General features: G+C 69.5%; 2 protein-coding genes and 2 long non-coding RNA genes across 5 annotated transcripts in view; 1 reads left to right on the forward strand and 3 right to left on the reverse strand.

Annotated features, from left to right (window-relative positions):
• Window positions 1–2,505: 2,505 nt before the first annotated feature.
• Window positions 2,506–3,567, reverse strand: LOC121061065. Its single transcript, XR_005814964.1, has 3 exons — window positions 3,288–3,567; window positions 3,092–3,124; window positions 2,506–2,637 (listed from the first exon to the last, which is right to left on the reverse strand). It is a non-coding gene; the product is annotated as an uncharacterized LOC121061065 (long non-coding RNA).
• Window positions 3,568–6,184: 2,617 nt separating this feature from the next.
• Window positions 6,185–14,681, reverse strand: TESPA1 (thymocyte expressed, positive selection associated 1). Of its 2 annotated transcripts, none has more exons than XM_040539379.1 (12): window positions 13,312–14,681; window positions 12,373–12,514; window positions 10,515–10,728; window positions 10,190–10,232; window positions 9,520–9,569; window positions 9,356–9,409; window positions 9,044–9,104; window positions 8,828–8,911; window positions 8,532–8,740; window positions 7,265–8,268; window positions 6,790–6,871; window positions 6,185–6,669 (listed from the first exon to the last, which is right to left on the reverse strand). In XM_040539379.1, the coding sequence occupies exons 3-12, from the start codon at window positions 10,678–10,680 to the stop codon at window positions 6,590–6,592; spliced, it is 1,833 nt and encodes a 610-aa protein (XP_040395313.1). In that variant the 5' UTR covers window positions 10,681–10,728; window positions 12,373–12,514; window positions 13,312–14,681; the 3' UTR covers window positions 6,185–6,589. The 2 variants fall into 2 exon arrangements, with proteins under 2 accessions (XP_040395313.1, XP_040395314.1); XM_040539380.1 differs by having other exon boundaries at window positions 9,044–9,080; window positions 13,312–14,677.
• Window positions 14,682–17,133: 2,452 nt separating this feature from the next.
• LOC121061067 lies at window positions 17,134–21,482 on the forward strand. Its single transcript, XR_005814965.1, has 2 exons — window positions 17,134–17,347; window positions 21,439–21,482. It is a non-coding gene; the product is annotated as an uncharacterized LOC121061067 (long non-coding RNA).
• Window positions 21,483–21,549: 67 nt separating this feature from the next.
• Window positions 21,550–22,068, reverse strand: part of NCKAP1L (NCK associated protein 1 like) — a 2,197-nt gene continuing 1,678 nt past the window's right edge. Inside the window, exon 3 of the mRNA XM_040539330.1 lies at window positions 21,550–21,636. Coding sequence (XP_040395264.1) covers window positions 21,550–21,636 — 87 coding nt within the window. The remainder of the gene's footprint in view (window positions 21,637–22,068) is intronic.

A 22,068-nucleotide genomic window follows, 5' to 3' on the forward strand; every position in this document is an offset into this window, starting at 1 on the left:
TTGGGATGGGCTGCTCGTGAGCACCCACGTTTGGTCCGTCCTCCAAGCTGAAGCAAAGCCCAGCAGGTCCACAATGCTCTTCCCACTGGATCCTCGGGCTGGGACACCAGCACCCACTGGTTTGTTGGTCTGGGACACCAGCAGGCACTGGTTTTTGGTCTGAGCACTGGTCTATCAGCCTGGTTCCCTGGTTTGGGGTCTCGGGGGTACACCTAAAGCCCACATCCCACGGAGCTGGGCCCTCCCCACCACCACCCCACGTCTCCTGTGCTCCGGGGCAGATCCGTGGCCCTCCAGGGCAGCGCTCCTCGTCTTCTCAGAGCTTCTGCCCCCACCCCGGGGAGATCAGCATCATCCCACGGCGCTGCCATCATCATCCTCACGGCCACCAGGCATCCCCCGGCCCGAGGCTGACGCATGTGGGGCAAAGCCGCACATTTGGCACCCCGGGACCCCCACGTGAGGCTGCCACGAAGCAAGTGGAAGGCTCAGCGGCTCGGCTGGGGCTTAATTTCGGACGGGGAAGGAGCAGCAGCAGGGAAAGAGCTGGGAAAACGAAATCTGGGGGCAGAACGCCGGGACCGGTGCCCGCGCTGCTGCGATGAGCCCGGCCCCAGGAGTGGAAGCCCGGGGTGGATTTGTGCCGTGCATCACAAGCACTCGACTCATCTCCATCTCATCCCACTCGGCTCATCTCCATCTCAGCCCACTCGACTCATCCTGGCCTCATCCCACTCAGCTCATCTCAGCCTCAGCCCGTTTAACTCATCTCGGTCTCATCCTGCTCCAGAACCCCTTTGCGCATGGCAGGAGCTGTTTTGGGGCCGTGAACGAGTGCTCCTGGAGGTGGTGGAGGGGCTGCAATGGGAAAGCAAAGGGGCCAGCGTGGTGGGAAGGGGACTGGGACCGCAGTCCTGCCCCCGGGGACATCCCCACCACCCCCCGGCTGCTGAGCGAAGGGAAGGGGTGAAAGCAAGGGGGTGCCAGCCCGTGCCAGGGCTGGGGAGCTCAGCCCGCCCCCACGCACCCCCCTGGCCACCCCGTGTCACCCCCTGTCCCCGAAAGCCACCAGCCCTACTCACTCCCAGCCCTGCCAGCACCGGGACTCCCCAAAGTGTCCTCGTCCCTCCGTCTTGGGGACCCCAAGAGAGCCCTGCGCCATCCCCGCTCCCCCTGCACAAAGGGGTGGGAAGAGCCCCCGGGAATTAACGAACTCCGCTAATGAGGGGGGAATTCCAGGAAGGGAAACAACCCGGGGGGCATCCGGGTAGGAGGGATCCTGGCACGGCGGCGGGGATGGGACCACAAGGGATCGGCCAAGCTGGCTCCGGGAACAGGTCCAAGCCCGGGGGCTGGAGCTGCTGCCCCCCCGAGCACCGGGTCCTCCTCGCAGATGCTCCTAGACCCCCGCCCCATCCAGCCCCACCAGCACGGGGGGGGAGAGCTGAGCCCTTTGGGGGGGCTGGGGAGGGACCTACAGACAGTGGGGTCGCCTGGAGGCACCACGGCCCCGAGCGGAGCCCAGCAAGCACAGGGTCGTGGCCTAGGTCCCCTCCTGGGGGGCACAGGATGCTCCCGTGGGACCCCAGCACCCGGATCCCGGTGGGTCACCCCAAAACCGTGCCGTGGGATGGAGCAGGGGATGGAGGTGACCTGCTGCACCCTCTGGACCCCAAGAAAGCCACCGGAGCGATGGGCGATGGGGACGGGGGAGGTGGTGGGCAGAGCACCCAGCCCCCGAGGCGATGGAGAGCTTGGGGGCAGAGAAGTCCTGCGGGATGGGGTCTCGGGGTCTGTTTTTGTAGGGCCTGAAGGCACCGCTGGGTACAGCAGGCGTGGGAAGCAGTGGGGGGGGGTCTCCGGGACGGAGAAGGACCACAGACCGTGACTGTGGGGTTGGGGGGGCGTCCCGGGAGCACCTTGGCTTTGGTGGAGAAGCAGAAAGGTCCCCAGGGCTCCGCCACCCCATTTAGGCACCAGAAGGGGGTCCGTGGCCAGGCGGTGGGGCCGGGGTTCTCCATCCCCCCCCCAAAACCAGCTGCGCCCCCCCCGGGAGCAGGATCGTGCCCCGAGCCAGGGGACAGCTGGGTCATGTCCCGATCCCGCAGCAAGCACCAGACAGGACGGGACAGGGAGCGATTAGGGGATGGCTTTATTGCAGCTCTGCCTCGGAGCGATTCCTCCTTTTTGGCAGGTCCCACGCCAGAAGAGCCAGGGGACGAGCTGGTGGCACCTGGGGATCGGGCACAACCGGCCTCAGGGGGCTGCAGCGGGCGCTGTGCAGAGCCCTGGGCCAGGGCCCCGTGTCCCCAACGTCCCCAAGCGAGGCCACCGCTTCGGGGACAACACTTACCCTGCTGGCCGCCCGCTACCCCTCTGGAGGAGGCAAAACAGAGAGGTGAGAGCCGGCAGCGGGGCGCAGGAGGAGCTGCAGGTGCCCCTCAGCACCATGCCACAGCCCCCCCTCACCCCCCCCCCCAAACCCTCCCGCCCCGGGTCCGTTCTCACCCTTTTTGCCCCCAAAAATCAGCCGCACCGCCCCCGCCAGGGTGTCCCCCAGGGACCTCAGGAGGCGCTCCAGCAGGTCGGTGGCGTCCACCAGCGCTCCTTCGGAAGCCCGGTCCCTTCCCACGGCATCTGCGGGGGGAGAGGGGGGGGTCTCCGGGGTGCCCTGGTGCTGCTCCAGGGCTCCTTGCCCCCCCCCCCCCCCCCCCCCCCGCAGCACCCCAATTTGTACCCTGGCAAAAAAAAGCTGCTCCAGCCCTGGAGCTGCTGCTTCTTGCGGTTGTTTTTTTTTTTTGGGGGGGGGGGCGGAAAAGAGACCCTGGCACCGTGGTTGGTGCTTGGATGGTGGGGGGGGGGGATGTGGGGGCTGCCAGGAGTGAGCCCACCCCCAGAAAAAGGCAGAAGCCGCCCCCAGAGAAGGGAGAAGCCACCCCCAGGAGCAGGGTCCGGATGCTCTGCGCCTCGCAGCCCAGCCAGCAGCCCCCCTGGGGAGTGGGGTCCCCACTCAGGACCCCCCTCAGGTCCCTCAGGACCCCCCCTCACATCCCCACGCAGGAGCCCCCCCCCCCAAACCCCCCCAGCTCACCGGTGCCCGCGGAAGGCGTCACGTCGGTCGGCACTGCGGGTGGAAGAGAGAGGGGTTGTCACCGACCCCCTTGTGGGGTCAGGATGGGGACAGAGCCCCCCGTGCACGAGCCAGCCAGCCCCTTGGGGACATCTTATCCCATTCCTGCCCCCCCCAGGACCCCCCCCCCCCCCCGCAGGGGACCTGCCCTACTCACAGCCAGCAGCCAGGCTGCAGGCGAGCCCTGCCAGCGCCAGGAGAGCCCAGAGCTTCATCGTCCCCGGGGATGTCGGGGGGTGGCAGCCCAGGGGTGATGAGGCCAGGCTGGGCCCCGTCCCTTATGAAGGCAGCTGGCACCAGTCGGCCGGGCTGGGGGGCCGGGGGGGGGCTGGCTGGGGGAAGGTGCCCCCGCCCGGGCACGGGGCCAGTGCAGGATTAGCCCGGATTAGCCCCGCAGCCCCTCCGGGAGCCACCAGCCCCAGCCAAACCGCGGCCGGTCCCCGTCCCCCTGGGCTCCACGTGCTGGAGCGGTGCCCGAAGTCTGGGCAGGTTGGGTGGCTCCCATCCACACACCCCCAGTACACCCCATACCCCTCCCAGTACACCCCATACCCCTCCCAATACACTCCATACCCCCCCAGTACACCCCATACCCCTCCCAGTACACTCCATACTCCCCCTGTACACCCCATACCCCTCCCAATACACCCCATACCCCTCCCAGTACACTCCATACCCTCCTAGTACACCCCATACCCCTCCTAGTACGCTCCAGTATCCCCCAGTAACTGGGAGCACTTTGTTTTTTACCACTGGATGGAAAAGAGGCAAAAAAGGGAGGCAAAATGGGGCATCAAATGCGTCAAAGGTGGGGGAATGCAGGGATAAAAGTGTGGGGTGGCTCTGTGGGGGATGCAGGCGGCAGCGGGACTGGGATGCTGTGGGACGGGGATGCTGCGGGATGGGGATGCTGCAGGACGGGGACGCTGCGGGAGCACCTTCCTGGTCCAGCCCCAGCTCCCCGTTTTGGCACTGAGCAGGGCAGAGCATCGCCCCCTGCAATTCTGGGGACACCCAGAGCATCCTCACCGCCTGGGGTGGGGTTTTCTGCCCACGGGGGCGTGCGCAGGGAGGAACGAGGCGCCGCGCAGGGAGGCGAACGACGGGGCTGTGGGGAAGGGCAGAGGCAGAAATGCAAAACCCGAGGCTGAGTTTTCTCCCCCCGCCGCTCAGCACACGAACATCGCCCAGGAGGGATTCGTGCCGTGCCCTCTCCCACCCGCGATGCTTTGTGCGCCCGGATCAGCTTCGTCCTCACGTCTTTGCGAGGGCGAAGGCAGCCGAGCGTGGCCCCGCTGCGGTGCCGGCACGGGATTCACCCGAGTGCTTCCAGCCCTCCCAGAGAGCTGGGCTGGAGCCGCGGGAAAACAATTTGGGAGGAACTGGGGAAAAAAATCGCGGTGGTAACGCGAGCAGGTCTGGGGTCAAGGTGGTGGGAGGATGCCCAGAGACCTGCCCTGGGCTGGAGCTGCAGGAAAACAATTCAGGTGGAACTGGGGAAAAAAATCGTGGTGGTAACGAGAGCAGGTCTGGGGGCGGTGGGAGGATGCCCAGGAGATGCTCGGGCAGCCTGGGTCCGTCCTGGGTGGGCAGGAAGAAAAATCTCCCCAGAGCTGGGACAAGAGGCCACGTCCCCGTGTGCCTCGAATCAGGCAGGGTCTGGACGGGAGACCCCCCCCCGGATCCTCTCCCCCCATCACTCCTCACTACTCCGGTACAAAAATAACCACTCACGTTTAAGACATCATTTACAAGACCCTGAATCCCACTAGATTAATTCATCACGGCCCCAAAACCCCAGGCTGAGGTCTCAAAAGCACCGAGGACTTGAACATTTGCTTGAAATTTAACGAGGCCGAGGCTCTTTTTCTCCTGGAAAAAGAACAAAGCTGGATGAAGACATCGTCCCCTGCCCAGTCCCCACTGCGAGGGGCTTGTTCCCAGCAGCTCCTTGGTGCTGGGCGCTGGTTTTCACCCTGGTCCCAGCCCAGTGTGACCGATGGTTGGGATGAAACTGGCCGTGGGTGTCCCCAGAGGGGCACAGCCCACCCCTGAGCCCCCTCCAGGCTTTTTCGGGACCCTTTGCACGGCCCCGTCCTTGACCTGCCCGGATGACAAGGATTTATTCCTCTCTTCAGCCAAGGAACCAGGACCAGGCAGAGCGAGGGGACTGGGAAGGTGCCTGCAGGTCACGGTGGGGGTCCCAGCCCCTTCGCACACCCCCGCGAGCCTCCAGCTTTGGGGGTCCCGTGCAGTCCCCGCTGCACAGCACCCGTGGCACCCAGGGCACAGCGGCGGTGGGAACCACGCTGGGTCCCCGAGGGGCTGCGTGGTTAATCTGGGATAATCCCACCCTTGGCTGCTCTCCACCGGGAAGTGCTGGGGGTTATTTTTCCACCCGGACTTTCCCTCCCCGTTAATCCAAAAACTGCTGCCCTGGGGCTGGGGCCTTCCTCCTCCTCCCCAGCGCGCGGCACCCGGAGGCGGCGCGGTGCCGACCGCAGGCGCCGTGCTTCTGTCCCCACATTTGGGGGTGAGGGGGGGCAGCACGGCCACTGGTGGCCCACGGGGACACGGGGGGACACTGGCCGGGACCCGGTGAGGATGGAGATGTGGCCCTAGGTGAGACGGGGCAGAGAGCTGGGGCCAGTTGCCACCAAACCAGGGGACAAAAAGGGGACCCCCCTTGTTGGGGATGTGGCCACGGGAGGTGCCGAGGCCGCCCCCCGTTATTCAGCACGGGAGGGGTTAAGGGAGCTGCAGGGCACCGCGGGCGAGGTGAGGAAGAACAGCAAAGCTTCGCAGATAAGGCGGCAGGAAGACGAAGCACAGGCCCCGAGCCATAAAGCAGCCAGATAAGGAAACGGGAGGGAGGCTCGGGAGGGCTGAGAAAGGATGGAGAGCAAAACAAACGCCGAGCAGCACCCGCTGCTCGAGTCGTGCCAAAGCCCAGCACCTCCTCCAGCTCTGCACACCCCAGAAGCTTCACACAACCCTCATCTGTGTCCTCGCCCCCCCCCCCCCCCCCCCCAGCAAGGCAGGGCCACAGCCCGATCCCTTGGGGAACTTTATTTCCAGTGTGCTGTGGGCTCTGCCCCGGCAAACCCCCGTCCTAGTGTTACACGCGCCCGGGGAGCAGAGCGTTTCCAAAGTGCTAGTGAAGCCCCAGTAAAAACAGGGCAGGGTTTGGGGGGATGCTGGTGCTGTTGGGGGTAAAAGTCCTGAGTCGAGAGGTTCCTGGTGCAGCACAACCACGGGGTGCACACACACACACACGCACACACGTGCACGCACGCTCACACCCAGACGTGTCCACGCAGTGCTCAGCCCTCGGCTGAGGACGGGCTCCGGGATCCGAAACGCAGGGGGGGGGGCAGAATCCCTCGTGCATCCATCGGCGGCTCCCTGCCGGTGCTGGCGTCGCGGTGGGGGTGGGCAGGGGGGGTCCCTCGGGGGGTCTCACGGCATCTGCTCGGGCAGCGGCTCCTCCACGAAGCCGCTGCTGTCGGAGTGGCCGCTGCCCCCCTGCAGCATCAAGCCTGGAGCGCGGGGAGGGGGCGCGCTGGCAGCGGTGCCGGAGGAAGCCCCCAGCTCCTGAGCACCTCTGCGCCCCCCCCGTGCGACCCCCTGCCCCCCTGGAGGAAAGCCCCCCGACTTACTTCTCCGGACCCGCAGGGAGGGAGGGAAGAAGCAGCCGGCTTCCTCGTGGGCATCGCCGTCGTCCTCACCGGCGCTCGGCACCTGCACGGAGAGGCCAGGGCTCGGGGAGAGGTTGTGCAAAGGGGGGGGGGGGGGGGCTGGAGCACGTGTGCAAGGGCGTGCGTGCGTGTGAGTACACGCGTGTGCTTGTGCAAAGGTGCACCTGTGCATGCACGCGCACCCACGCCAAGGCGCATCCACGCACGTGCACACGGCGCATGCACTTCTGAGTGTGCACCGACATGCTTCCGTGCACGAGCGTGAGCGTGGCCGGGGGCGTGCAAGGATGCTCCATCGTGCGAGAGGCTCTAAATCCTTCAGCCCCCAAACCGCCGCCGCCTCTGCTGCTCCACGGCCTCCTCGCCAGCTCCTCGCCCCCCCGGCAGCCCCGCGCCGCTCCCCTCGCCCCCTCCCCAGCCCCCCGCTGCCCCTCACCTCTTCCATCTCGAAGGAGTCCGGGGCCTCCCCGCAGCGCGTCTCTGCCCAGCTGGGATGGTGGGGGGAGAGCCCCCCCACCGCCGGAGCCTTCCCGGGGGGCTGCAGCCCTGGTGCATCCCCCTGCCACCATCTGGTGTCCCTTGGGTCACCTTCCCGGTGCCGTCCCCTGCTCCGCCGGGCCCGTTGGCCTCCATCTCTTGGCTGGTGGGGGGACGATGCCCCGCAGGAGTCCAGGGGCTCGCCGGGGGGCTGGGCCCCTTCCTTCCTCCCGGGGGAGGTCCCCCAGGGGCTGGAGCCAAAACCGGAGTCCCCCTCGGCTCCCGGCTGCTCGGGGGTGGCGCACACCCACCTGCCATGGGTGGCCGCGGCGCACGGAGCTGGGGACGAGGCGACGTCCGCCCACAGCTGCCTGTCTTCTGTGCCCCCCTGTCCTGTCCCCAAGGGGCACGGAGCACCCCCAGCCCACGGCAGACCCCCTGCCGAAGGGCTCAGGCAACGGGGACGCTCCTCGGCAGTGTCCATCCCCTCTGGGGACAGCCTTGGGGGCAGCCCCGGCTGCCGGTGACACTTGGGGACACCCCGCTCCGGCCACGGGGGTGCCGGCGGAGACCCCGGGGCTCCATGCGGTGACGTTCCCAGGGGCACTCCACCAATGTCCCTTTCCCCACCCTCGCCATCGGGGGGGTCGAAGCGAAACCTCTCCTCCCTGGCCCGCTCCAGCACCTCCTGCACCACCCTGCCCAGGGCGCCGGCCCCCCGCGGGCTGTCCCCGGCGCGGGGGGCCGTGTACAGGCACATTTTGGCCACGGCCTTCTTCAGGCGGTCCCCGGGCGAGAGGACGGCGGGCTGGGCGGGGGAGACGCGGATATCGGGGACGTCGGGGTCGGCCCAGGCGAGGCGCAAGGGGGAGATGCGCTGCACGGGGGTCTTGGAGACGTAGGAGTAGAGGCAGAAGAACGCGTCGGCCGTGGCGGCCAGAGCTTGGACCTGCTGGAAGCGACCTGGGGGGGGGGGAAGGAAGAGGCAAAGGGGGGGCGCTCAGGGGGTGAGGGGTGCTCAGGGGGCTGCAGCAGGGATGGGGTGGCCTCCCCAGATGGCACAGGTGGGGAAACTGAGGCACGAGAGCGTCTCTGCCACCATCCCCATGGAGCAAAGCACAGCGCGGCGGATAAACCCCGGCTCTAGGGGGGTGGGCAAGCGCAGGATGCAGCTCCCCATGTCATTGTCCCCCCACCCCAAGCTTGGGGACCCGGGTGTCACTCACTGGCCAGCATCAGGCAGGGGTCCTCCATCTCCATGCGCCGCACCTGGGCCTTCAGGAAGAGCTGGAAGTCGATGCCCTTGGCCTGCGAGGGCGCCGAGAAGAAGCGCGCGGGGATGCGAGCCACGGCGCCCGGCTCGCTCTGCACGAAGCCCAGGTTGTAGAGGATTTCCTCGGCGTCCGCCTGCCACCACTCCAGCACCTCGGAGATGCTGCGGAGGGGACGGCCCCGGCTCAGCGCCACGGGGACGGGTGTCACGAGGGGGGTGGCCCTAGCAACCCCCTCGGGGAGGCCCTACCTGGAGCTGGTCTTGTTGGTGACGCTGGAGAGGGCGCTGGATGCCATGCTGTGCCCCAGGTTGAGCTGCTTGCCCCGCAGAGCCCTGGGGGGGGGGGAGATGCCAGGGGGTGTCACAGCCTGTCCCATGCCTGGGGACAATGTGACAGCCCTGGGGACAACGCGACAGCCCTGGGGACAGCCCACCAAGTGCCCAGGGATGGGACCCAGCTCTCACCTGCCGGTGGCTTTGTCATTCCCCGGTAGCAGAAGAGCTGGAAAAGGGAAGCAGAGAGGTGCTGGGGAGCGACGTGGGGCATTGCGGGGGGCTGGGGACAGGTCCCCCGCCTGCCAGCCGTGCTGCAGTGACACCTCACTCGCTGTGGTCACAGCCCCAGTGGATGCAGGGCTTGGGGACGGGCGGCCAGCCCCAGCCTGACCGTGACCACACCAAAACCATCCGGTTTTTGTCCCCTGCATCCTCCGGGGATGCTCTGCCCCTTGGGGACAGTGACACCGCAGGAGGGGACAGCCTTGGGGTGGCCCCTACCTTCAGCTCCCAGCGTCAGATCGTCCTCAAAGCTGGCGCCGCTGCTCCCGCAGCCTGCAAGAGAGCGCGGCCGTGAGCCGGGGGGGCTCTGGGGACACGCAGGGACCACCACCCTCCTCCCCATCCGCACCGCGCTTGGGCTCCCCACCCCAAATCCCACGTACCGTAGGGTCCCAGCAAGCCCAGCTCCTCCGGCAGCACCTCCACAGATGACCTGAGGCCAGAGCAGACCCCCAGTTAGCCCCCACCGGTGCTGCCCATCCCCGATCCCGGGGGGGCTGCAGCTGGGAAGGGTCCTGAGTAGGGTGGGACAAGCGCTGGGGGACAGGGACGAAGCTGGGGAGGACAACGGGCTGGTGGCTCGGCTTGCAGGTGGCAGCATGGCACCGGGGGGGGGCGGGGGGGGGGGGAATGCCCAGCACCCAGGGGACCCCGGCTTTGAGGTGGGTTTTTTTTTTGGGACCCCCCCTGCCACCCCTCTTGCCCAGCCCAACGGGGGAAGCCGAAGCCAGCCGGGGGTTTCCTGGTGACGCCAGGCGTGGGGACCCGCTCCCCGCAGGGACGGTGGCAGCGCCGGGGCCGGGTGCCATCTGCGTTTCCTGTGCGGGGGCGAGCAGGGAGTGTGTGTGGGGGGGGAGACGCCGCTGTCCCCCCCTGGCACACACGTGCCTGCGGCTCCTGTGCCACTTCCAGCAAGGGCCGGGCGAGAGCCGCGGGCGCCGGCATCGTCCCGCACCCCTGGGGCTCACGGGGAAGGTGCCGAGGGGTGCAGAAACCCCCGGGGGGGGGGGGCAGCGGGGAGGCAGCGTGTGCCCTGCAGCCCCGGCAGCTCACCCGCAGTGCTGCAGCCACGTCTCTATCTTGCTGGAGGAGCTTCCTGCGGGGAGCAGAGAGGCCGGTGAGATAAAGCAGCACGAGCCGAGCACGAGGGCCCCCCCCCTGCCGCTGCGCTGCGGTCACCGGCTCAGCGCGGTGCGGGGCGGCGCTGCCCAGCCCCGGGAAGCGTGCGCGTCCACGTGCAAGTGCCCACGGGCACGCCGCCGCACCCATGCACGTGCTCGCAGATGCCTTTGCACGCGCACGAGCACGCGTTCACGAGCGAGTCCCGCGTGCAGATTCCCTGCTCACGCGCGCGCTCGCCTGCCGGCGCGCCCCAAACCTTCAAGGAAGACGTCGTCCAGGTGGGGGGGCTGCAGCTCGGGGACGTCCTGCATGGCAGCGGCCGCCTCCTCCTCCACCACCGTGGTCCGCCAGCAGCGGCTCTGCCTGACCCAGGCGCGCCGCTTCTCCCACGAGGACGGGCTGAGCACCGAGGCGCCCTCCATGGCAGCTCCAGGCGGGCCGGGGCTCTCCCGGGGTGGGGGCAGGAGACCCTGCGGGGACAGGAGAGCCCTGAGGATTGGGGGGGGGGGGGGTCTCCTCCTCCAGCATCAGGCCGTGGGTGCCACAGGGGGCTCTGTGGGTGCACCCCGCATCCCTCCTCGCCCCACAAGGCATCCCCAAGTCCCAGCATCACCCCTTGGCGTGGCCGCGTTGCACAGCACCGTAATCCTTCAGGGCTCCCTTTGGGTTTTTTTTCTTTTTCGGAGCGGGGACAGCAGCAAGCGAAGACCCCGTCTCCGACCCCATACCTGCTGCCCGTCCTTACTGGGGAGCGATCCCGCTGCCGGGGTGCTCAGGCATCGCCCCCGGGGCCCATGGGTGCTGGGGGACCACGGTGCCGGGAGCCGTGCGAGCGGACGGAAGAGCTGCAGGGGCTGCGATAAGGCGCACGGAGCTGCGCCGGGGCCCGGCACCCTCTGGGACAGATGATGAAGATCTCCAGAGCCTGGTACGACCCTGCTGGGGAGCGACGTCCGCTCCCCGCTAAATCCCATAGGAGCTTCCCCATCCCGTCCCCAGCCCAGCCCTATAGGGTCGGGGCCGGCCGGTGCGCCCACAGCACCTCCGATCCCGCTCCTGCCCCTGTTTCCCAGCTGCTTCTTCCTGCCCTGCTCCCCCGTGTCACCCCCAGGGGACACACGGTCCCTCGCCCCCTGCCATGGCATGGATGGGGTCAGGGTCCGTGGGGTCATGGCTCACAGCTGGATTTAGGGCCCCCCCCAGCAACCTGCACGCCCGAACCACATCCCTGGGGGCACCCCAAGCCCCCTGCACCCATGGGTGACGTGAGCCGTGGGTGCCATCGCTGACACCCCCCCCCGTGCACCCCCGGAGCTGCAGCGGTGCCGAAAGTCCCCAGAGGAGGGAGGGCGCATCACAGCTCGTCCTTGTCACCATTTCCCCATTTCTCCTCCCGCCGGGCCAGGTGCAGGACGGGTGAAGCCCCCAGGGCCGGGACGTCACCCCCGGGCACCTCAGGGTGCGCAGGATCGATCCCGGACCGCCCCATGCAGGATCGGTCCCCGGGGATGGGGCAGCCGGGGGCTCGGGGAGCGGCCACCCCACAGCCGGGTGCTCATCAAGGCCTCATCCAGCCCGACCGGGGGCACGTGGCCGGGGCTTCCCCCATTCCAGCCCCTCGGGAGCTGCAGGGAAATGCTGTGACCCCCCCCAAAGCTGGGGATAACTGCCCCCAGCCCCCAGCCTGCCTGTCCCCAGGGGACACGGGGGCTTTGCAGAGCCAAGCAAGAGGCCACGGCGCACGGGACCGTGGATCGGGGACCCAGCGTGGCTCGTTTGTCCCAGCCACGTGCCGGAGCGCCCCAGCCCCATCCTGTGCCACCCCCGGCCCCGGTCCCCATCAGCCCACCCGGTCCCCTCTCCCCCCAGCACCTTCCTGGCGCGGGGGGAGGTTTCTCTGTGCTCCAGGACCCACCTCCCCCAGACACCCGCCAGCTCCCCCAGCCCCTCGCCTCCGCCCCCCCCAAACCCACATCCATCCACCTCCCGCTCATCCGCCCCCTCCGCCGTGCCGTCCCCCCAGCCCTCACTTCCCTCCCCCCCCCCCCCCAACCTTTTTGGGGTGAAACCAGCCCCGCACCCTCGGCTGGGTGGCCCCCACCTCCATCACTCACCCACGCGGGGGGCACCCGGGCAGCCCGCCGAGGTGCTGCCTTATCCCCGCCGAGGGGCCATCGGCCTCATCCCCCCCGCCCCGCCGCCGCCGTGCCCGGCCCCCGGCGGCATCTGTCGTCAGCGAGCTGGGAGGAAACTCATCTGTTTTGAAGAGGAAATTAAAAAAATCAACAGTGAAACCTCAAACGTTGACCCACATCCGCTGCCACAGCGGGAAAAACTTAATGAGCTGCCTACGTGGGCGAGGGTGGCTAATAATAGCCCGGGCACCCATCAAGCCACCCAGGGCGCCCTTCCCAGGGGTGACAAGAGCACCCATCTCCGGGACAGGGGTCCCCGAGGGTGATGGGGCCAGCCGTGGGGATGCGCCCAGGCCAAGCGGTGCTGAGCAGGATGGTGGGGTGAAGGGAATCGGTGCTTTGCACGGAGGAAAAAGCCGCTTGGCGATGCCGGGGGCGATGCTCCCGGTGGGGCATGGAGGCACCCGCGCCGCTCCGCATCCTCCAGCCGGATTTTCCCCTCCCTGGAGGACCTGGGAGGCTGGAGGGCCACCCCAAAGGCTGGCACGCCGTGCCAAGCTGCAGGTGGCCGCGGGGCGATAAGGGAGCTGCAGGAGATAATCGGCACCCGGCCCGCTGCCCCCAGCGCTGCGCAGCTCCGATAAGGGGCCGGGAGCCGGCACGGAGAGGGGACAGAGGGGACAGGCTGCGGGGAGGAGAGGGGACAGGCTGCAGGGACACCAAGCTGGGCGGTGAGGCAGGACGGGTGCTGGAGGTGGCCTTTTAAAGGCTTCTTTCCCAAAAGCTTTTTGCCCTCTGCGCAGCCCCAGCTCTGCTCCCACCTTCCAGCAGCTCCTCCAGCACCGGGCTGAAGGCACCTGGGGACAAGGACAGGCACCTGGGGACAAAGACAGGATGGCACGGAAGGATGGCACTCACCTCCAGCCGGGACATCGTGGCCACCAGCGCTGCCCGTGGGCCACCAGCCCTGGTAGGACAGAGGCAGAGGGGCGAGAGGTGGACGAAGAGGCTGAGGAAGAGCTCCGGGATGAAGATGGCTTTAACCCCGTCCTCCCCTTGACCTTCGCTGCTTTTCCTACCCAAAAAAAAAAAGAGCGGCGATGGGGCAGGTCCCGTCCCAGCCCTCGCCGGCGCCTTTCCCCTCGCGGCACCACGGCTGCCCCACGGCGAGCCCGGCCAGCGCGGCTCGACCAAAGCCACGAGCCCGTCAAAAAAGGCAACGAGTCGGGCCGTCAAGACACGCTCTCCTGGAATGGTGCTGCCCGGAGGAGGGATATTTTTAGCCTGCAAACGTTTGTGGATAAAAGCCCCGAATTAACCATTGCTTTATCCCGCCCGGGAGCGCGATTTTCCAGGGAAGCCCCGCGGCGCATCACCACCGTGCCACTTCGTCCCCTCCTCTGCGGGGAAGGGTTTTGTCCCGGCCGTAACGCCTGTGCCCTGGCTTCCCTCCAGGCCAGGAGCAGGAAAGCAGCCTCCTCCTCCCACGGGATGCTTTCAGCCCGATGCACTTGGAGGGTTTTATTAGCCCTGGGTCACATCCAGCACCCACCATCCCCGCCCTGGCAGGGATGCTCAGGGATGTCGAGGGCCAGGGGACGCTGTGCTTAGTGGCCAAGGGACCAGGGACATCCCCAGATCCCTGCTGCATCTATCCCAGCGCTATCACCCCGCATCTGTGCCCGATTCCACCTTCTCCTCCCCGATATTCCCCCCCCCCCCCAAAATGACTTTGCAGCCTCTCCGCCCGCCGCCGCATGGCTCTGAAGCCGCTTTCCCCTCCACCTTCCCCAGCAGCTCCTGGGCTTTGAAGCCTCCTCCTCGCCGCCGAGCTGGGGCCGCATCCAAGGCTCCCGGGACGCGGCCGAGCAGGGCAAGGCCGGATCGAAGCCGGGCAGGATTTTCCCGTAAAAGCCCGGCGAGGAGTAAAATGGAAGTGGGCCGAGCCGAGAGCGCACGCGGGCAGCCCCAGGGAGCCGCGGTTATTTGCTGACAGCACGGGCGAGGTCCCGGCTGCTGTTTTGTGTCCTCGTTGCTTGGAGGAGGCCGGAAAATTGCAGGGGAGGAAGGGATGGAGAGGGAGGGGAGCTGGGAGGAGGCACGGCTGGGGATGTCCCGTCATTCCCCAACCAAGGGGACCCCAGGAGAGGACCCCGTGCAGGGAGACGTACCCCAAAAACCAGGAGCATCACACGCAGCGTCCTCCATTTCACCACTCCCGCCTCCAGGAGAGGCTCGGGGTGGCGCAGGATTGAACCCCAGCACCGGGGACAGCCCGGTTGGGGCCACCGAGCCCCCCCCCCGGAGCAGCGGGGTGCTGCGGGGCCGCCTGCACGCGAGCGCTTGGTGCATCAATAATTAACAGCGCTGCGTGACGTCGGAGCCGGACACCCCCAGGGGACGAGCGGGGGCGGGGGGGGGGGGGGGGCACACGGTTTTAGGGGCATTTCGGGGTTCCTGGTGCCTTTCCCCCAGCTCCAGGCCACGATGGAGAGCATGGCGTGCAGGCTGCTGCCCCGTCCTCGTGCCACACAGAGGGGTGAGAGCAGCACCCGATCCCGAACCCGCAGCACCCAGAGGCGCCGCCGTCCCCACTGTCCCCTCCCGGCTGCGTCACCCGCCCTGGGGACACGCGCGGTGCCAGCTCCTCTGCCCAGACAGGCCGGGGGGACACGGGCAGAGCATCCCGGATTACGGGGGGGCGAGCGGCTCTGCCGCCCCTCCTGCCTGACCTAGTTAGCTAATTCCCGCTGCCGGAGCCTCCCGCGGCATGAATAAGTGATGGGACGCGCTTTTAGGGCTGCGGCTGCGGCGCTGCCACCGCGTCCCACCCCCCCACCCCCCCCTTTCTGTCCCCACCTCCTGGCAGCCAGCACCCTGGGCCGGATCCGGCAGCGCCAGGAGTCGGGGGCTGTGTCCTGGGGGGGCTCTGCCCTTTGCCGAGGGGTTTTGGGGTTGCCAGCAAGGGGAAGCTTCGGTGGAGGGGGGGGGGGGGGGGGGGTGGCAGAAGCTGGGGACACAAGCCCGTGAGGGCCACCAGGAGGAGACCCTGCGGGGGGTGGCTCTGGTGGCTTTGGGACAGGACCCCGGGGTCCATCAGCTCCCCCCACCCCGGAGCACGAAGCCCCCACGATGCCTCCAGGGCTGCTGGAACCGGGCACCAGGGGGGCCCCAAAATTCATCACTCCAAGCACGGGGGCGAAGCTCGGGGTTGGCAACTGCGGTGTCCTCGTCCCCCGCAGCCCCCAGCCCCCCAGGGTGGCCGATGCTGCAGAGCAGAGGTCACCCATGTCCCCGTCACCGCTCTGGAGGGTGTCACACCTTGCCAAGGGGGGTTCCACCCTGGCTGGAGGGGGGTCACTGTCCCTGCCGTGTCCCCTACAGGGTTGGGGACAGCCCCAACAAACACCCCCAGCCTGCAGCAGCACTGGGGACACCGGGGACGTGGCCCCCGTGCCCATCCAGAGGGGCTGCCACATGGCAGTGTCCCAGCCCGCGGGGGGGGGGGGGGGGTGGCACGGGGTGCAGGGCAGCGCTTGTCCCCTCCTTGTCCCTAAATCTTTCACCCTTTTTTTTAGGACGGCCTCTCCCGGCAGGCACAGAGCATCCAGGGACCTGCCACCGCGAAGTCCCCAGGAAACTCAGGCCTCCTGCTGCCACCCCGTCCCTGCCACCACCACGGGGGTGGCCAGCGTCCCCTTTTGGGCCACCAAAATCGGGGAGGCAGCCACCCTGGGGGCGACACTGCGCCACGTCCCCCCTGCAGTTACGAGGGACAATGGGGACGAGGGGCGCAGGGCCACCTCCGCAGGCAGGGACGGTCCCCGTGGGGGCTGGGGGGGGGCGATCGATGCCCCAGGGGAATTTGCCCCCGTGGGCAGCGGGCCCGGGGCGCAGCACGTGTGGACTTTGCTCGTGCCGTGCCCTCCGAGCGGTCGGCTGCTGGTGCCTGTCCTTGTCCGGGCGTCTGTCCCTGCGTCCGTCCGTCCTGCTGTCCCTGCACCCCGGTGGCCACGTGCTCCGAGGGTCTGGCCGTGTGTCTGTCCCTGCCCGCGCAGGACCCGTGTCCCTGGGGGTCCCGATGGCCACGTCCATGTGTCTGTCCCAGCGCGGGCGTGTGTCTGCCCCGGGTGTCCGTGTGTCCTGCTGTCCGTGTGTCCCACTGTCCGTGTGCCCTGCTGTCCGTGTGTCCCACCACCCGTGTCCCACCGTGTCCGTCTGTCCCCACACGCGTCCGTCCCCACGCGTCGCCCTGTCCTGGCGTCCGTCAGTCCCGGCCGCGTGCCCGCGTTGCGCCCTGTCCGTGTGTCCGTCCCTGGGGTCCGTCTGTTCCCCGCGCCCCCACTTCGCCCACGTCCCTCTGCGTCTGCCCCGGTGGCTGCGCCTGTCCTTCTGTCTTTCCCCTGCCGGCGTCCGTCCGTCCGTCTGTCCATCCGTCCGTCCGTCCGTCCGCCAGCCTGCCTGCCTGCCCCTGCCTCCTCCCGTCTGTCTGTCCGTCTGTCCGTCCGTCCGTCCGTCTGTCTGCCCCAGCGCCTCCCCCCCCCCACCCCCCCCCCCTTGCGCTGCGCCCCTCGCCCTGCGCGGTGCCCCTGTCCGTCTGTCCGTGCCGGTGTCCGTGCCGGTGTCCGTGCCGGTGTCCGTCTGTCCGTCCGGCAACCAATCGCCGGTACCGGGGCGGCTCCGGGGTGGAGGGGGGGGGGAGGGGGGGGGCGGGGGCGGGCGGAGCGGGGCCGGGCTCAGCACCGGGACCGGGGGCGGCTCCGGGAACGCTCTCGGGGGGCCGGAGCGGAACCGGGGCGGGACCGGGGCGGGACCGGGGCGGCTCCGGGAGCCTCCGGTAAGCACCGGGAAGGCGCCGGAGGAGCCGCCCGCCATGGAGCCCAACAGCCCCCGCAAGATCCAGTTCACGGTGCCGCTCCTGGAGCCGCACCTCGACCCCGAGGCGGCGGAGCAGGTGGGGACACCGGGGGGGGGACACCGGGGACACCGGCGGGGGGGGGGGGACACCGGGAGGGGAGGACAACGGGGGGAGGGGGGACAACGGGGTGGGGACACCGGAGGGGGGGGACACCGGAGTGGGGGACACCGGAGGGGAGGATCAACGGGGGGGGACACCGGGGGGAACACCGGGAGGGGGTGGCACCAGTAGGGGGACACTGGGGAGGGGGGGACACTGAGGGAGGGGGACACCAAGGGTGGGGGACACTGGAGGGAGGGAGACACCGGGGAGGGGGGGACGCTGAGGGTGGGGGGGACACTGGGTGGGGACCGTGGGGTGCTTTGAAGCCCCCCCCGAGGGACACGGAGGGGACCCTGTGCCGTCCCCGGGGGTGCAGGGCACGGCGTGGCACCGAGCAGCCCCCTGGTGACAGCAGCGGCGCTGGCAGCACCCTTGGGTGCCGTGCAGCAGCGTGGGTGCTGGGGGGGGGGCACGGGGTGCTGCGTGGGACAGACACGCCGATTCGGGGCGCATGGGGCTGGGGGTGGCGTGGCCGCATCGACCCCGACCCCGGCGACGGGCCCTAACCGTGGGGGACCCCCCCGCGCCCCCTTGTCCTCCGGAGAAGCCCCCCACGGGCTGGGGGCCACGCAGCCCCCACGGGTCGGGGACGGCCAAGGGGGCTCGGGGTGCTGTGCCGGAGCCGTTGGCTGGCTCAGCGCCGCGGCTTTGGGCTGCCCAGGGTGGGTGTAGGGTTACGGGGCCCCCCCGGCCCCCACGCCGCCCCCCTGCTTGCTCAACCCCTGCTGGAGGGCGTCCAACGGGCCCCAGGGCGGGGGGCTCACCCGCAGCCCCCCCCAGCTCTGTGGGGTGACACTGGGGCGGGGGAGGGGGGTGGGGGGGGACACAGGGTGTCCGGCAGCACCCCGGGGCCGGCAGAGCCCGGCTGCAGCAATGGGGGGGGTGGGGGGGTGGGGGCTTGGGCAGCGGGGCCCGGCCGTGGGAGCCCATTGCAAAACCATCTTGGCTCGGCATGCGGCCCCAGAATAGCAGCAGGTATTGCATGTCCAGGGGACGCGGCCGCGCTGCTCAGGGGCTGGGAACCCGGGTGCGGAGCTCACTTGGCCCCCCCCCCCCCCCCCCCCCCCCCGCCCCGACCCCGCACCGAGCACCCCCGGGTGCTCCTCCGACCCCAAATCCCGCGGGATGGGGGGCTTCGGGGCCAGGCGGGTTTGGGAACACCACGTGCCCTCGCTAACCGGGCACGAGGAGCCCTGCGATGGCTCGAGGGTGCCGAAAAAGCCAGGAATTATTGGGGGGGGGGGGGGGGGGGGGTTCGGGCTCCTCCGGGATCCCGCCGGGCCCGAGCGCGCTGCCCCCCCACCCGAGGGGAGCGTGCCAGCGGCGCGGGGGCGAGCGCGGGGCCGTCTGCGCGGCGAGCATCTCGCTGTCGCTAAATACGGCCACGCACCATCTGGGGCCGCTGCACGGCTCATTTGCAGCGCCCAGAGTGGCTCAGGAAAAGTGGGGGGGGGGGGGGGCTCGGGAGAGGGTCCCCCCACCCATCTTGGGGGCAGGGGTCCCGGCGTCCTGCCCCCCCTAATGCCCGAGGGCATCCCGTGCCCGTCCCTGCCTCAGTTTCCCGCCCCCCCCCCCCCCCCCCCGACCCAGCAGAGCTCAGCCACGGCTCAGGGGGGTGCTGGGTCCTGCTCGGGCAGGGTTTGGGGCGCGGTGTCACCCCCCAGGAGCGACCTCAGCCCCCGGGAGCCTCTGTCACCTCCTGTCCCCGTGTCCCCACCGGCCCAGGCAGTTCCCATCCGGGTGGAAAGGGTCACAGCGGGCTCGGGGAGGTGCGGCGGCAGCAGGTGACGATGCTGGTGTCCCCTCCCTGGGCTTGCATCTCACTTTTTTTGGGGGTGTTCCTGCAGGAAAAGACCTGGCGGGGTTCCCTTTAGTGGGGTTCCCCTTTTTTGGGGTTCCCTTTAGTGGGGTTCCCAGGGGGGTGCTCAGCCCTATCAGCCCCCTGCCTGCCTGCAGCAGTGTCCCCACGTCCCGCAGCGCTGTCCCCAAGCCCTTCCAGCCCCTCCCCACGGCCTCCAGGTCCCCGTGTCCCCGCAGGTCCCTCCCTGCCACGAGCATCCATCGGCCCTGACCCTCCTGGGTGCCACCCGTGGGTGCCGGGGCTGGTGGGGGGCTCGGTCCCGCACCTCTGCCCGTGATGGTGCTGAGCACGGCGTGTCCCCGAGGCGGGCAGGGGACAGGCCGGGTGCGTTTGCTCCGTCATGCTGAGAGACGGGCTGGAGCCATCCGGATGGGCTGGTCCCCGACCCCATTGAGGTCCCCGACCCCATTAAGGTCCCCGATCCCCTTCTGGTCCCCAATCCCCCAAGGTTCAGCCCCGTGGGGTGGGAAGGATGGAAGGGACCCACCCTGCCGAGCCCCTCGGCGACGCCGCCCCCCCCCCCCCCCCCGCACCCCGGCGGCTGCTCCCGGCCCCGGCGTTTTCTTAATCGATGCTGGAGATCGATCTAAAAATAGCGCGGGCAGGAGAGCGGCAAGGTGGGGGGGGAGCCGAGCGTCGTCCCCCCCGCCCCGCGGCGGGGGGACCCCAGCATCCTTCTGCGGGGTGGGGAGAGCGAAGGGGCCCTCCCCAGGGCGCGGGGGTTTGGGGATTTGGGGATGGGGGTTTGGGGATTTGGGGTTGGGGGTTTGGAGATAGGGGTTTGGGGATGGGGATTTGGGGTTTTGGGGATGGGGTTTTGGGGATGGGGGTTTGGGGATGGGGGTTTGGGGATGGGGATCTGGGGATTTGGGGATGGGTGCCCGGCCCCAAGCACAAGGGAAGCACGAGCCAGGTCCGCGGTGCTGAGCTCCAGCTGCGTGACCTTGAGCGGGTCACGCCGGTGTCCCCCGCCCCATCCCCGTGCCGAGGGGGGGGGCATTTTCCGGGCTGCGCCGTGAGGCACGGCTCTGTCCCCGTGGGGGGCACCGGGGGTGCTCGAGCAGCCCGGGGACGCGTCGGTGTCACCTTGGGGTCCCTCTGTAGGGTCCCCTGGGCCAAATCCAGCCCCTAAGAGCCCGGCCCAGCTCCATCACCAGCACCCTGAGCCCTGGGGCGGAGGCGGCGGATGATGGGGGGGGGGGGGACACGGCCAGTGACCGAAGCCACCGGGGCGAGGGGACGGTGACGAGGGCTGCCGGACCGGGAGCGGGGTGGCTCGGTGGCGGGGAGGGGGCGATTTTCATCTCCTTTTAATCTCCGTTTAAAATCCAGATCACGGGTTTCTATGGCAACCGGGCTGCCACGGGTTGGGGGGGGGGGGTTGGGGGGCGGGGGGCCTCAGGGTGGGCTGGGGCTGAGGCTGCGCACAGCCGGGGAGGGGGCTTGGAGGGGCTCCCCCCCCCCCCCCCCCCGCCCGCTCCGGCCGCCCTGCCTGCTCGTTAGCATCTCATCAGCATCTCATTAGGCAGCCCGCCTCATTAGGGAATCCTCGCCGGGAAATTCGGAGCCACTCAGTCAGTGGGTCAGCGGGGAAGCGGGGCGAGCGGCCACCCCGGGGACGCGGTGCCACCGGGGCGCCCACGGGGCTGCCACGCCGCATGTGCCACCAAGCAGCGAGGACGGCGCCACGGCCACCACCGCCACGGGCCACCAAGCCCTCCGAAGGGGCCGCTGAACCCCCCCACGTGCCCCAGGGCGTGGGGCAGGAGCCGCCTGGGATGCTCCGGGCGACCTTGGGCAAGGACACGCGGGCGGGCAGCGGCGAGGACGGTGCCCGAGGAAGGGCAGGTCCCCGGTGCTGTCACGGCACCGATGTCCCCGGTGCTGCCACCGCTGTCCCCACGCCATTGCCGGCGCCGAGGTATAATTAGCTCCTGATTGTCGTTAGCCTCGGCCGGGAGACGGGGGAGACGATGATTTAAAAGCCACCTGCGTCCTGGGCAGGGCTCGGCGCCCCGCGTCCCCACGGGGCCACCGCCGGCCCGAGGCCAGCCCGCTCGGGGACACAGGGACAGGGCTGGGCGAGGTCTCGGGGACAGGGGACGCGGGGTGCGGCAGGATTTGAGGCGCAGCCACGGGTCCCGACTCTGTCCCCTCTCTCCAGATCCGCAGGCGCCGACCGACGCCGGCCAACCTGGTGCTGAGCAGCGACCAATCGTCCCCAGGTGGGTCCCCGCGCGCGTGGCACCGCGTCGCACCGGGGTCCAGCACCCGCTCAGCGCACCCCACGGCCCGCCAGGTCCCCGGGGGACAGGAGGGGACGCGTGGGCGCTGCGGGGGGCGGTGGCACTGCCCCGTGCTTCTAGGATCCTGGGTCTCACTCGGCCCATCCATCTCCGGGGGAAGCAGCTGCCGGTGACACGCGGCACAGCCGTGCCCTGGCCCTTCCCGCGACGCCTGGCACGTCCCCAGGGCTGGCACGGGCAGGGGGACGCCAGCTGTGACATTTGAGAGCGTGTCACTGCCCCCGGCCGGCATGTGGCCTTTGGGGACGGGGGCTGACCCCGGGTGGCGTCGCCGTCCCCGTCCGTCTCCCCCTCGCGGTCGCTGCTGCGGGGTGGCTTCGTCTCCCCGCTGCTTTGGGGACGCGCCGGGGGCTGGGTGGCCGTCCCCAAATGCCACCTCCGGACAAACTGGGGCCAGCAGCTTCATCCGTGAGGGCTGAGCGGCGTTAGGGCATCCCAGGGGGGTTCAGGATGCGGCCCCAGCACGGCACCGTCCCCACGGGTCCCCC

This window comes from Cygnus olor, chromosome 29 (genome assembly GCF_009769625.2).
Source record: "Cygnus olor isolate bCygOlo1 chromosome 29, bCygOlo1.pri.v2, whole genome shotgun sequence".
Taxonomy (NCBI): Eukaryota; Metazoa; Chordata; class Aves; order Anseriformes; family Anatidae; genus Cygnus; species Cygnus olor.